Source organism: Bos indicus x Bos taurus, chromosome 21 (assembly GCF_003369695.1).
Source record: "Bos indicus x Bos taurus breed Angus x Brahman F1 hybrid chromosome 21, Bos_hybrid_MaternalHap_v2.0, whole genome shotgun sequence".
Taxonomy (NCBI): Eukaryota; Metazoa; Chordata; class Mammalia; order Artiodactyla; family Bovidae; genus Bos; species Bos indicus x Bos taurus.
In genome coordinates this window covers 24,368,028-24,381,119 of record NC_040096.1, presented here as the reverse complement: position 1 = coordinate 24,381,119, position 13,092 = coordinate 24,368,028, and the positions used below count along the sequence as shown (strand labels likewise).

Below are 13,092 nucleotides of genomic sequence, written 5' to 3'. Positions count from 1 at the left end.
GAAAAAATATTTTCAATGCAAACAACAAAGAGTTGATAACTTCACTATGAAATTTAATAGCTTTATCTGTTAAAATAATAAAAACACAAACATTCCATAGATAAATGAAGGACAAAAACCAAATTTTAGAAGAATTAATGTAAGAGGCAAATACACATGAAAAGATACTAAACCTAAATAATGAAAAGAAATGCAAATTAAAACATTGAAATTTTAAAAATATTGAAATTCTATTTAACACTTATGATTAGAAAAAATTTTGGAAAATTATATCCAAACTGAGAAGAGATACTGAGAAAAGGGAACTTATGTATCCCGATGATAATAAGACCTTTCTGGAGGGCAATGAGGCAATATTTTGAAATGCTCATGAAATATACCCTGTTTCTCAGAAATTTTATTTCCATAAGTTTGTCTTTGGGAAATAATAAAATTTGGTCAAAGATTTATGTATAAGAATCTTTGTTATTCTTTTTTTGAATAGAAACTATTCCCAGAGTTTTTACAATGAACATTTATTTCTTTTGCAATATGAAAAAAAATCACCTCTCTGAATCTATTTTATTTAATTAAAAAGTAAATTCATTCCCATTAATTGGGAAGTCTGTTCTCAGTTTTGAAGAGTAAAGTAGCGTTTTTGTCATTCAGCATCTTGCTTTGGAAATGTCTGATGAGATCCGTTAGTAATTAATAAGATCCTTGAGTCATCAAAACTTGTACAGACACTTTTTACCTTTAGTATGACAGCTCCTTGGGGCTTCCCTGATAGCTCAGTTGGTAAAGAATCTGCCTGCAATGCAGGAGACCCTAGTTCGATTCCTGGGTCTGGAAGATCTGCTGGAGAAGGGATAGGCTCCCCACTCCAGTATTCTTGGGCTTCCCTTGTGGCTCAGCTGGTAAAGAATCTGGCTACAATGCAGGAGACCAGAGTTTGATCCCTGGGTTGGGAAGATCCCCTGGAGAAGGGAGAGGCTACCCACTCCAGCATTCTGGCCTAGAGAATTCCATGGACTAGGGTCGCAAACAGGCCACGACTTTCACATGTGAGCTCCTTGGGGCTGCTTATTTGCTTTTTGTTGTAGACAAGACTTGAAAAAGCTATGTTGTCTCTTTCCATTCTAGAGCCACTCAAAGGCAGGCACTGGGTACCAGTAAAGTGATGGCTGGGGGCCTGAGAGAAAGAGAGGAAAGGCTATGAACTAGATGACAAAAATAGTGAAACAAACGCAAATTCCCACATTAGTGCAGCAATTTGGGGCCAGTTAAAATAATGGCTAATAATCATTTACGTTGAAATGGCTCCTGAAGGCATGGATGATGATTAATATTTCCTATGGAAGACCTTAGGTCACTGGGAAAACTCCAAAAACATTCCATTTCCCTTGTTTGAAAAACAAAGAGGTTATGTAATATGTTTGAAAATTTATATTCAGTATGCTTAAAATAGAGCAGAATTTGGCATTTACATAGGGTAAGCTTTAATTATCTGAAAAAAACTACCTGAGTGGAAAAACAATCAGAATAAATTAGGTGATTCCCTCCGTGATCAGAAAATTCCACAGTAGAACTCCACACTGAAGATTCTGAAGTTTGTTTTTTTTTTTTTTTAACATTAAAAAAAATTTTTTTTTACTTTACAATATTGTATTGGTTTTGCCATACATTAACGTGAATCCACCACGGGTGTGCACGTGTTCCCAATCCTGAACCCCCTCCCACCACTCTCCCCATAGGAATGAAGTGACTTCCGGAGAGAAGGAAGTGGGGGTGTGCTCTCATGGGACTCTTGCTCAGCCTTATGCTGGCCCACCTCACCTTGTGATGTGCCTGTGGCCCTTTTTCTCTACTTTAGGACTGCCCTCCAGACGCAGAGGACTTCCGAGCCCAGCAGTGTTCAGCCTACAATGATGTTCAGTACCAGGGACGTTATTATGAATGGCTTCCACAGTACAACGACCCTGCCGCCCCCTGCGCACTCAGGTGTCAGGCCCGGGGACAAAACTTGGTGGTGGAGCTGGCACCCAAAGTCCTGGATGGGACTCGGTGCACTGCTGACTCCTTGGACATGTGTATCAGTGGCATCTGCCAGGTAAGCCACACCTGCTTCCCGGGCCCCTGTCTCCAGCCGGTGCCATGACCACTGTCAGTAAAGATAACCTTTCTCTTCTGTACTTCTGTTCATGCAGACAAAATATTGCCTTTAAGGATTTTAATGTAAAACGTATTTTAAGGAGTGTTATTCACCTGTAGATTATATTTTACTTATTCAAAATAGTGTAAATTTTGCCCTTATAGAGTCAAAAGACTATAATATATGACTTGTGGATTTTTCTAGATTAGTGGTTCTCCAACTTGAAAGTACATCAGAATCACCTGAGGGACTTGTTAAAACACAGTATTCTGAACCCCATTCCAGACCTTTTGACCCAAAAGATCTAGGGTAAGGCTTCAAAATTTGCTTTCTAACAAGTTCCCAGGAGGTGCTGATGCTGCTAGCCCAGAGACCCCACTTTGAGAACTACTGATTTATTGGTATTGATAGGTTCTCTGAATTTTCTTGTTAAAAGTAATTCATTGTTTGAGGCCTGTGGGAGCAGTGACTTATTTACTAAGTAGTTAGCATGAGTGTACTTTTTAGAGTGATCTTTGCAAAGCTGTGATGAATGTGACTGAAGTATAATCTGCCATGGCTTGTAATAGGGGTGAGGACTCAGAGGACTATGACAGGTTGCTGAGACAGTGTGGGGATTGTTGGGAAGGGATAGAATTCTACTCCATTCCTTTGATCACTGGAAAAAACTGTAAACATACGGAATGCTTACTATTCCATCTACCCTATTATGTTCATAACAAATACAGCAGTAATAGTAGCAAATGTCCCTAACCATCTACTAAGTGTCAGGCCCTGCCAGGTATCTCTGACTTCTTATGCTTGGAGGAACCTTGGTCTTGCTTATGAGATGAGCTTCTCCTTCCTACATCCCTCCATCTGGAAAACAATCTCCAGTTGCTCACCACAACACCTTGGAGTCATCCTTTTCTTAAAAAAATTTTGTTGGCGTACAGTTGTTTACAGTGTTGTGTTGCTCTCTAGACATTAGGTTCCACAAATTCCTCCAATACACCATGGGAATTCCTCCAGTCCCCACCCCTTCTCAAATGAACTAGTATTGTTCTTCCCAGATCCACTAGTTATTCAAACTGCTATCTATTCATTTCTGTTTATGACACCACAATTCTCAGTGTCACCTTCCTGAATTCACGCTGTGGTCACCAAGTGTATTTGCTTTTGTCTCCTCTATCCTGATGCTTCTATCAAATTTCTCACGTTTCACTTTTTTTCCCTCTCTACTTTCACCTTTTTACTTCAAAACTGGACTAGCCAGTCTTCCTTGGTGGCCTCACCAATCTCTCTTCCTTTCTCTTCTACTCATAAACCATCTTATTTGATGTTTACTGTTGACTAATTTTCCCAAAGGTCAGAGTTTATGACTTTATTCTTTTATTATATATGCTGTCAGTAGGGGTCTCTGCCCTTGAATGTCTCAGAGACCCAGACTGAAGGAGCCTTTATTTGCACACGCATTTTGCATAATAACTACAGTAGTGAGGAGAGGAACATGTGACTCATGTGCTGACCCTTGAAGCTTCTAATCAAAGTGATGCAGACACTTAGACTCATATTTCATTGGCCAAAGACAGTCAGTGACCACACTTATTTCTAAGGGAGTGGGGAAGTGCAGTCCTCCATGGGCTGAAGGGAGAAACTAATTATTTATGAATATTCCTAATGACTGTGGAAAATTCTGAAAGATTTGGGAATACCAGACCACGTGACCTGCCTCTTGCGAAATTTGTATACAGATCAGGAAGCAACAGTTAGAACTGGACATGGAACAACAGACTGGTTCCAAATAGGAAAAGGAGTACGTCAAGGCTGTATATTGTCACCCTGCTTATTTAACTTATATGCAGAGTACATCAAGAGAAACGCTGGGCTGGAAGAAGCACAAGCTGGAATCAAGATTGCCGGGAGAAATATCAATAACCTCAGATACGCAGATGACACCACCCTTATGGCAGAAAGTTAAGAGGAACTCAAAAGCCTCTTGATGAAAGTGAAGACAGTCAGAAAACAAAGATCATGGCATCTGGTCCCATCACTTCATGGGAAATAGATGGGGAAACAGTGGAAAGAGTGTCAGACTTTATTTTTCTGGGCTCCAAAATCACTGCAGATGGTGACTGCAGCCATGAAATTAAAAGACGCTTACTCCTTGAAAGGAAAGTTATGACCAACCTAGATAGCATATCGAAAAGCAGAGACATCACTTTGCCAACAAAGGTCTGTCCAGTCAAGGCTATGGTTTTTCCAGTGGTCATGTATGGACGTGAGAGTTGGACTGTGAAGAAGGCTGAGCATCAAAGAATTGACGCTTTTGAACTGTGGTGTTGGAGAAGACTCTTGAGAGTCCCTTGGACTGCGAGGAGATCCAACCAGTCCATCCTAAAGGAGATCAGTCCTGGGTGTTCATTGGAGGGACTGATGCTGAAGCCGAAACTCCAATACTTTGGCCACCTCATGTGAAGAGTTGACTCACTGGAAAAGACTCTGATGCTGGGAGGGATTGGGGGCAGGAGGAGAAGGGGACGACAGAGAATGAGATGGCTGGATGGCATCACTGACTCCATGGACATGAGCCTGAGTGAACTCCGGGTGTTAGTGATTGACAGGGAGGCCTGGCGTGCTGCGATTCATGGGGTCGCAAAGAGTCGGACACGACTGAGCGACTGAACTGAACTTAATGACTGCCATAGCTCCATATACTCTGATTTTTTAGGCAGAAATGTTAGAATTTTTGTAATGTAGAATTCAATTTTCAGAGATCTCAAACAGGAGTTGACTCAAAAAATTATTTGCTTCTTGAAGGATTAAATTTGACTGATCTGGGAAATTCATACTTTGCTCCATCTGGAGTAAAGACCCTTATTTAAACACTGACTTCTATGAACAGTGTAAGAAATCATAGGCTGGAACTATGAAATAATCCTTTGCTGAAGTGACGATTTATATATGAGTATTTATTCCCCAAAGCACTGCTCATATATCTTAAATTTTTATTTATATTATCCCCTGTCTTGTGTAACTTGTCTTATCAACTGTACTGCAAAATAGGAATCACATCTTATTAATTTAGACTCTGTAATGCCTGGCTCTATACAAATTGGCTGTGTGGGTATTAATACATTTTATTGATATGTTTATCAATTAGTGATTTTTAAATCATTACAGCTAGAGATCTTGACTTCAGGAGAAGTCACTGAACTTGAAAATGCTTCAGGAAATTCTTTAAAAGTTGCTCATTGTTGATTATGATGAGATCTGAGAGCCAATATTCAGTAGTCCCTCAATTTCAAGGGCAGTTTTGGCTTATCTCTTATGAATCACAAGGCAATCAGATCTTTTCAGATATTATTTTTCTGTGATGTTTTCACATGCTTTTTTTGGCTGCAAGATTTGGATGAACTATAGCTTTAAAAATTATGAAATAAATATCAGTGCTCAGGGAGGTATTTGATTGCCCAAGATCTTGCAAAGCTCTAAACACTCTTCAAAATAAGCCCATCCTAGCTCCTAAACCCACACCCTTCCTGGATGACCAGATAAAGAGCGATTCTCATTCTCATGAAATGTGAAGTGCTCAGGGACTCACATGTGTGAGGACAGAGCTTGGCCCAGGAACAGTATTTCTATAATTTAATGGTAGAATTACTCCCCTTGGAGAAAGTTGCTTGAACACAAGTTACTCATTGATTGAATCTTAAAAATGCAAGTATGGTTCCAAAATCAATCACTCTTAAGTTATTCCACATGTACTTAGTAAATATTAATATTATAGCCTGTATAACTGGGTTTGTTGTTGTCCATCTGCTGATACTAAAGGTGAGGAAAGTAGAGCATAGTGATAAGATTCTAGTGTTAGAGGACCTGGATATTCAAACAATATACTAGTTGTGTAATGTTGGAAAGTCATGTAACCTCAGAAACAGTCAGATTTGTAAAATAGAGATAAAAGGTATCAAAAGGTGGCCATGAAAATTAAATGGAATAATGTGTATTACATGCTTGGCATAGCACCAGCATTCAATAAAAATCAACTATTATTATTACTATTTCACTATAATCTTTATAAAAATTCATATAATCAGAATGAAAGGGGTCTCAGAGGATTCAGCTGCTCATCAAATAATTTAATCCCCTCTCCAGTTTTCCTGTCCCAAAGTCTCCTACCTAGCCTGTGATTGAATATTTATTGTTGGATAACTCTGACTCTAAATACGTTCTCATATTGAACTAAATTACACCTAAACCCGTAGCTTTCACCATTTGAAAATACACAAAACAAATGTAAAGCCTTTCTTCACGACATCCCTCTGTGAATTTGAAAATATCTGTAATCATAGGCTTTTCCTCAAACTTCCTTGGAACTTTTCCCACCTCCCCTGGAAACTTTCATTTGATCTTGTTCCTTCCCTTCAGCAGCAGCACTTCGGAAAGAATAGTCTATAGATGTGGTTTTGACTTCCTCCAGTTTTATATTCCCGTCAACACCTTGGATACAGACTCTGATCCAGCAGTTCCCCCAAGCCGAAGTGTAGGGGCTCAACCCGGGAGTCCAGGCAAAATGAAAAACAGAGAGAGGTGATTCAGGGGGCTCTCTTTTGTTGAGCCCTTCGAGTATTCTAATCACTGTACGAGGAGTTTTACATGTATTTTCTCATTTCGTTCCTAGTATAGACCCTGTGTGAAGCATGTCTAAGTGTCCCTATTTTACTCTTGAGGAAAATGAGTCTCCTGGAGTAGTTTGCATTGTTTTACATCCTGCATCTTGAGAAGGGTGGTAGGGCTGGGTAGTTGTTGTAATTGGGCTGTTTGCCTCCAAGGTCTCTGTACTTAACCACCAAGCATATAAATACAAATAACACTGAATGTGTGCAGAGAGTTAGAAATAAACAAGCTCATTAGTTAGTGTTAATATTACTGGGCATATGTCATGTAAAAGTCATATTAATAAAATAAAAAGAAATATAAGACGTAGCCCTTTTTCTCATATAAGGAAGCTCACAGTTCAGCAGATACACACACAGTACTCACAAAAGCTTCCCTCATAGCTCAGTGGGTAAAGAATCCACCTGCGATGCAGGAGACCCTGGTTCAACTCCTGGGTTGGGAGATCTGCTGGAGAAGGGATAGGCTACCCACTCCAGTATTCTGGCCTGGAGAATTCCATGGACTAATAATAATAAGCCCATGGGGTCGCAAAGAGTTGGACACGACTGAGCGACTTTCACTTCACTTCACTTCACTCACAAAAAGTAATAATTCACAAGAGACTGAAGGATGTCAGTATAAATGTATTCTGAGATATATCTCTTGTTAACTCCTTATATTTTAAAAATTATTTATAAAAGTTTTTATAAGAATAATATATACACATATATATACATATACAAGTAAAGATATATAGGTATAAATATAGATAATGATACAGAAAGAGATATAAAGATCCAGATACAAGATATTGAGAGAGATGGATTTATCACTATGAATAAGATATAGGTATGTGTGTTAGTCACTTAGTTGTGTCTGACTCTTTGCGACCCCATGGATTATAGCCCACCAGGCTCCTCTGTCCATGGGATTCTCCAGGCAAGAATCTTGGAGTAGATTGCCATTCTTTTCTCCAGGGGATCTTTCCAACCCAGGGATTGAACCCAGGTCTCCTGCATTGCAGGCAGATTCTTTATGATCTGAAGACCAGGGATGTAGGTATAGATTGAGATTAAAACAGAAAAAAATTAAACTATGGACCAGAAGGATATATATCAACCTCAAAATAGTGGTCATCTGGGGGAAGAAATGAGAGAACAGGACTAGGGTAAGGATAGAAAGAGAGGGAAGGGGTTGGGGGAAGAGGAGAGAGGCAGTATTTGTAATGTTCCTTTCATTTTATGTACATAAAATAGCTGAATTAGAAGTATAAATAAAAAAGCTAAGGGTGAGAGTGTCAAGGGGCAGCCTCCATTCATCTTTAATTCTTTGGTCTTTGGATAAGAATCTTATATATAAATGACACGGTCCTGTAAAGCTGTATATGTTATTATTTTTAAGATTTTTTTTGATTTGACCATTTTCAAATTCTTTATTGAATTTGTTACAATATTGCTTCTGTTTTATGTTTTGGGATTTTTTTTTTTTTTTGGCCATGAGCCATGTGGGAACTTAGCTCCTAACCAGGAATCAAACTCACACATCCTGGGCATTGGGAGGTAAATCCAGAGGTCCTAACCCCAGGATCCTCAGGGAAGTCCCTTTATTTATTATTATATATTTTAAAATCTATGTTCTCATCAAAGAGAGCCAACTCATACATTTAAGAAGGACAACACCATCAGTATGATTTATGAAATATATAAGGTTTGATATGCCCATATCTCTATCCACTCCTGACCGCCATCTTCTGTCTGCAGGCAGTGGGCTGCGACCGGCAACTGGGGAGCAACGCCAAGGAGGACAACTGTGGTGTCTGTGCTGGTGACGGCGCCACCTGCAGGCTGGTGCGGGGACAGTCAAAGTCACACGTGTCTCCTGAAAAACGTAGGTTTTAAACCCAATACATTACCATACAACAGCATGTGCTTTAGACCCTCTGATAGTATGATAACGTTTTCCCATTGCTAAGGTTTTTAGGTAGTAAGAACTTTTGACTGGTGTTCTATAAGATACATTTCTCCCCAAAAGTGTAATAGATCAAATTTTAATTCCCATTACCTCTTCTTAGATTACCTATTTCTTTGAACTTTTGCCAATACAGAGTACAACTGTTTTTTTTTATTTGCTGATTTTTTAAGGTAAACTAGGAGTCATTATTTCTTTGCCCCCTTTTGATTGCTAACAAGGTAGAAAATATCATCCTATATTTATTGAAATATTGTCCTGCATTTATTGTCCACTTATGCTTTTTTATCTTTCAATCAACTGCTGAAGTCATTTACTCTTTTCCCTATTTGGATGGTGATCTTTTCCTCACTTGTATCATGAATATGTACTATTTGTTGTAACTGTTTTTACTATTCTCAGTTTGTCATTTGACTTTCAGTATTGTTTGTAGAATCAGTAGTTTCTAAATTATAGATACACAGAATTCTCCACCTTTTAAGTCTGGTAATATCTGCTTTTTTTTAAATTATGGGTCAGTCAACTTTTTCTGTAAAGGGGTAGAGAGGAAATATTTAAGGGCTTTTTAGCCTATATAGTTTCTGTCTTAGCTACTCAGCACTGCTGCTGCAGGTGAAAAGCAGCCACAGGCAACCAGTGAACCAATGGGAAGAGCTGTGTTCCAATAAAGTTTTATTTACAAAACTAGCCTGCAGGCTAAATTTGACCCTCAGGGTATAGTTTGCCTACCCCCTGCCTTAAAGAGAAAAAAATTATACATGTATGCCTTCTGCCAGTGCTTTTTTGTATGTGTGTTCCTACTTTAAAATCTTATTCCTTTGAGTTTATTTGGATTTAACTTATGAAACAGAAACGAAAGTAAAAGTCGCTCAGTCCTGTCTGACTCTTTGCAACCTCATGGATTGGTCCATGGGATTCTCCAGGCCAGAATACTGGAGTTGGTAGCTCTTCCCTTCTCCAGGGGATCTTCCCGACCCAGGAATCAAACCAGGGTCTCCTGCATTGCAGAGAGATTCTTTACCAACTGAGCTATCAGGGAAGCCAAAAGTTTATTTATTTTTTTGGCCACACTGATTGGCTTGTGGGATCATAGTTTCCCACCAGGGATTGAACCTGTGCCCCTTGCATTGGGAGCACAGAGTCCTAACCATTGGACTGCTAGGGAAATCTATGAAACGGGATTTTACTCATTCTCCCAAAATGGGGAGAACCGTAGAGGAGGAGTGGAGGGTGGAGAGGGTTTTCCAGGCAGAGGAAGCACAAAGCTCATTGCGTGACATTAGAGTGAAGCCTGGACTTTCTTGAGTAACCTAGGATTGCACATTGGTTAGGGTGGGAGGAAAGAAACAGTGGCATTCAGAAGGAATCATAAAGGCCTTCATTGTTGTGAGTCACGTTTCAGGTTCAGTGAAGTCATTACAGCAATTTAGGCAGTGGAGGGACTTGATTAGATTTGCATTTTAATGAAGTGATTCTGGCAACTTGTGGAGGTGAGCCTGGAAGCAAGGAGTCCAACTAGGATGCCACATTTATCTTCGTCGGGGTTGTAGCGAGGTAGGAGAGGTAAAGGAGCAGAGAGGGCAGAGAGATTTAGGAGACAGAGTCAGCAGAGTTTGCTAATTCATAATGTGAAAACTGTAAGAGAGAAGAGGAAGCTATTCTCAGGATGCAGATTTCCCAGCCTGAACAGCTGGGTGGATTTCTTTTCTGTCCATCTGGGGAAGGAATGTATGGAGAGGAAATGCATACCAAAAATAAGGGTTCACCTCCTTGGGTTTTCTTCTTTCCAGAAATGTGGCCCCATAAGTATTCAGTGCTTTGTTACTTTTCTGATACCTTCAAACAGATGTTAATTATATTTTGTTTGGGGTGAAAGAGTTGATCTGAAATGTGACAGTTCATTGTTGTTAATGGTCTTTAGTTATGCATTTTTAATACATATATTTTTTAGGTAATTAACTTTTTATGGCTGCATCGGGTCTTAGTTGCAGCTCATGGGATCTTCCATCTTCATTGTGACACATGGGATCTTTAGCTGCGGCATTCGAACTCTTAGTTGCAGCATGTGGAATCTAGTTCTCTGACCAGGGATCAAACCTGGGCCCCCTGCATTGGGAAGGTGGAATCTTAGCCACTGGACCACCAGGGAATTCCCTTTAGTTATAAATTAACTGAGTTTATCCAAAGAGAATAAATACAATATATTAGGAAGGCATGAGAATTTAGCGAGGGAAAAAGTGTGAGGGGATTCAAGTGAAAAGATAATGAGAAGAGTAGGTAAACTCAGAACTCAGCAGAAGCAGTATGGGAGCTGAAGGAATAAGTAATTCCAAAAAAGGAGGTAATAGTCGACCATGTGAAATGCTGTTTCGAGGTCAACTGGAATAAAAGTCCAAAATTTTCTCATTGGCAATTTGAAGCCAAATCTGTGACCTTAGCAAGAGTGGTTTCAATGATTTCTGGCTAAAACCAAAGCATGATTGCAGTGGGTTTAGAAGTAAATAGAACATGAGAGAATGAATGGAGGGAAGGATTTTCCCAGGACTAAAGGAGTGGGTACACAATCACACCATGTTAAGAACTGAGTGACTCTAGGTGCCCTTGGAGAACATGGTGAGAAATTAACTGTGTTCCAGAACAGTTTTTTCTTCTTCTTTTTACACTCTGTTCATTAGGAGGTAGAATCAGCTGCTTGAGAGAAGACTCTCAAACAGATTCACCCATGGGGATAATAATTATACTCAGTCAGCTCTTAGGGTCATTGTGAGGATCAAATTAAACTATGTAGGAAAAAGTGTCTGACATGTAGTTAACATTGGCTGAAGGATAAAGGGAGATGACCCTACTCTCCAGCCATCCTTTTCTTCACTGGAAGCTATGATCTCTACATCATTTCTTTCTTCTTTAGGGCAAAGCATTGGCAAAGGGATTAACAGTAGAAAAAACAATTTCAGAACAACAAAATATCCGTGCAAGCTTTAGGAATAATTGTGGCAGAAGGGTGCTTAGTGACTAGAGAAAAAGGTTTAAAACATTTAATACTTTTGAATAATTTCTGCAAAGGAAGAGCAGCTGGATCTCAGAGACAGATCTCTAAAGGGAGCTAGTAGAGCTGGGGGCATGCTGCTGGCAAGTCCAAGCTCTGTCTGCCTGCTCTAGGGCTGAGGCTAAAGTTAGCAAAGATGCCTGCCTGCCTGTGTGAAAACCTGGTGCTTCTCATCCTTGCTTTTCATTATGGCCCCTTCATGTCTGTTACTGCTCTGAATCTGGCCAACTGAAGCTGTTTTTGGCTGAGATTTTCTGTGGGCCATATGGAAGCACTTCCCTATAATGATGCTTTGTGTAAAAAAAATGTGGGAAATGAAGCCACGTCTTTCCCTGAGTGTGCATCTCCAGGCCTGCAGAGTCCACCAGGCTCCTTGGGCCTCACCTTGCCAAGCCGTCATTCCTATCTTCCCCAAGTCTCACGCTGAAGGAGGCCAGGGCAGGGAGATGCTGTTGGCACAGCCCTGCTAGCAAGAAAGTGCATGAGGCTGCTCTTGGGCCCTGTTTCCATCCTGCAGGGAGGCAGATTCAAGGTGGAAGAGCCTGGAGCCAAAACCTTCGCTGTGAGAAATATCAGAAATTAATCCACATACAACATGCACATTTCCTGTTCGGAGGGAGGAGAGAGGCTGAACTCACAACTGGCATCCATAGCTTTGGCTGTTGGAACAGAGAGCTGGAGGCCACTCAGCTTTTTAAGGAGAGAAGAGTCTAAAAACAGCAACAAAAAAGCATACACCCCTGATTGGAGCATTTGGATTTGGTACTGGGGGACTCACTTGTATTTCCAGATTTTGCCATTGTTTTGACTTGTCCATAGAAGGACCATGCACCCCTGAGACAAATAAACAAATAAGCTCACCTTGTCTGATCTGTTTGTAGAGTTGACCCTTGAACAACACAGGTTTGAACTGCATGGTTTTCCATTTTCTTCAGCAGTAAATACTACATGAATAAATGACCTGTAGTTGGTTGGACCCACCCACGTGGAACCACAGATAACAGAGAAAGTGTATATAAAGAGCTGACTATCAGTTATACTCAGATTTTGTGGGGTTTTTTTGGCTGCAATGCCTGGCATTTGGGATCTTAGTTCCCCAACCAGGGATTGACCCAGCCCCCTGAGTTGAGAGTGCAGTCTTAACCACTCTGAAAAGTCTCTATGCTATGCTTGGATTGTTGACTGGAGGGCGTTGTTGCTCCTAACTGCTGCCATCCCTACCCCCTGCATTGTCCAAGGGTCAACTGTACATTTTTCCTTGGTGACAGCTAAGCTTATTGATGCAGTGACACCTGAGGCTGACCTG

At 40.3% G+C, this 13,092-nt stretch overlaps 1 protein-coding gene across 6 annotated transcripts in view; it reads left to right on the top strand.

Annotated features, from left to right (window-relative positions):
• ADAMTSL3 (ADAMTS like 3) overlaps window positions 1–13,092 on the top strand; it is a 381,778-nt gene that overhangs the window by 161,706 nt on the left and 206,980 nt on the right. For all 6 annotated transcript variants that reach the window (XR_003507318.1, XM_027520883.1, XM_027520878.1 and 3 more), the window contains exons 6-7: window positions 1,853–2,089; window positions 8,533–8,659. Coding sequence is in view for 5 of the 6 variants with exons in the window: in XM_027520883.1 (XP_027376684.1) it covers window positions 1,853–2,089; window positions 8,533–8,659 (364 nt within the window). In the remaining variant the exon portion in view is untranslated. The remainder of the gene's footprint in view (window positions 1–1,852; window positions 2,090–8,532; window positions 8,660–13,092) is intronic.